The 1,021-nt window shown below is 59.2% G+C and overlaps 1 protein-coding gene across 1 annotated transcript in view; it reads right to left on the bottom strand.

Moving 5' to 3' along the window:
* Window positions 1–1,021, bottom strand: part of MARK4 (MAP/microtubule affinity-regulating kinase 4) — a 26,078-nt gene that overhangs the window by 20,402 nt on the left and 4,655 nt on the right. Inside the window, exon 5 of the mRNA XM_010852697.1 lies at window positions 994–1,020. Coding sequence (XP_010850999.1) covers window positions 994–1,020 — 27 coding nt within the window. The remainder of the gene's footprint in view (window positions 1–993; window position 1,021) is intronic.

Genomic DNA, 1,021 nt, shown 5'->3' with positions numbered 1-1,021 from the left:
ACTGAGCTCTGGCCTCCAGGCCTCCCCAAGCACAGGCCGTGATGCTGGGTCCCCACCGAGTCCTAACTCTGCCCGCTCCCCACCCAGTCACAGCAGGAAATGAAGACGGCGCTGCCCCAACACACGCCTCCACGCAGAGGAGGAGCCGCCCTCCTGGCAGGGGCATGTTGAGAAACACACACGAGAGCATCATACACCCAAACACAGACAGGCAGCCCCAGCACACCGGGGCTTAAGCCCTGCGCACCCAGCATAGCTGTGTCCAGCAGCTGGACAGTGCCGGATCAACATTCTTGCTCAGGTCTCTTCACCCTCCAAACCCTCTTACATACCCGGGCATCCTCACTGCCACGCACCTGTACATCCACACACACCTTATCCACCTGGACATCCTGACGCCATACACACTCTGGCCCATCAACCTATATGCCCACCCTTGGGCTCCCTCGCACCTGCTTATATACCCGAGCATCCTCACTGCCACAGAGCTGAAACCACACGCCCTCTTACCCACACGCCTGGGCACCCATATATATTGTGCCCTCTTACCCACAAACTTAAACCCACACTTGGGGTTCCCTCACCCACACACCCCAGCTACCATTTCCACTTTTACCCAAAGAGCTACACACCTATATCCCTGGACACCCACACTCCTTTACTTACGCATCTCAGCACCCTGGTACCTGTGTGCCCTCTTAGGCACACTCCTATATACTGGGCGCACCTTCACACTCACACACCGGACACTGGCCTACCTGGGCACCTTCAGGCTTGGTCCTCTCACCGAGCCAGCTAGGTAGCTGCACCCCTGCATCTGAATAGCCTCACATCTGGCCCTCTGCATGCCCATGGCCACCCAACTGTCCACCCTCACCCCCACCCTGACTTAAGCCATGCCCCCAGGCCCTGCAACAGCCCAGACTCACAATCAGACCCTCATTCCTGGAGACTGGCCGCCCCTCCCAGCCCCGCCCCAGCCATGACCCTGACCTGTCGGAACTTGGCTCGAGCCTCCTTC

Source organism: Bison bison, unplaced genomic scaffold (assembly GCF_000754665.1).
Source record: "Bison bison bison isolate TAMUID 2011002044 unplaced genomic scaffold, Bison_UMD1.0 scf7180017864313, whole genome shotgun sequence".
Taxonomy (NCBI): Eukaryota; Metazoa; Chordata; class Mammalia; order Artiodactyla; family Bovidae; genus Bison; species Bison bison.
Note: the sequence above shows the minus strand (reverse complement) of the source record. Positions and strands in the feature narration are given on the sequence as shown.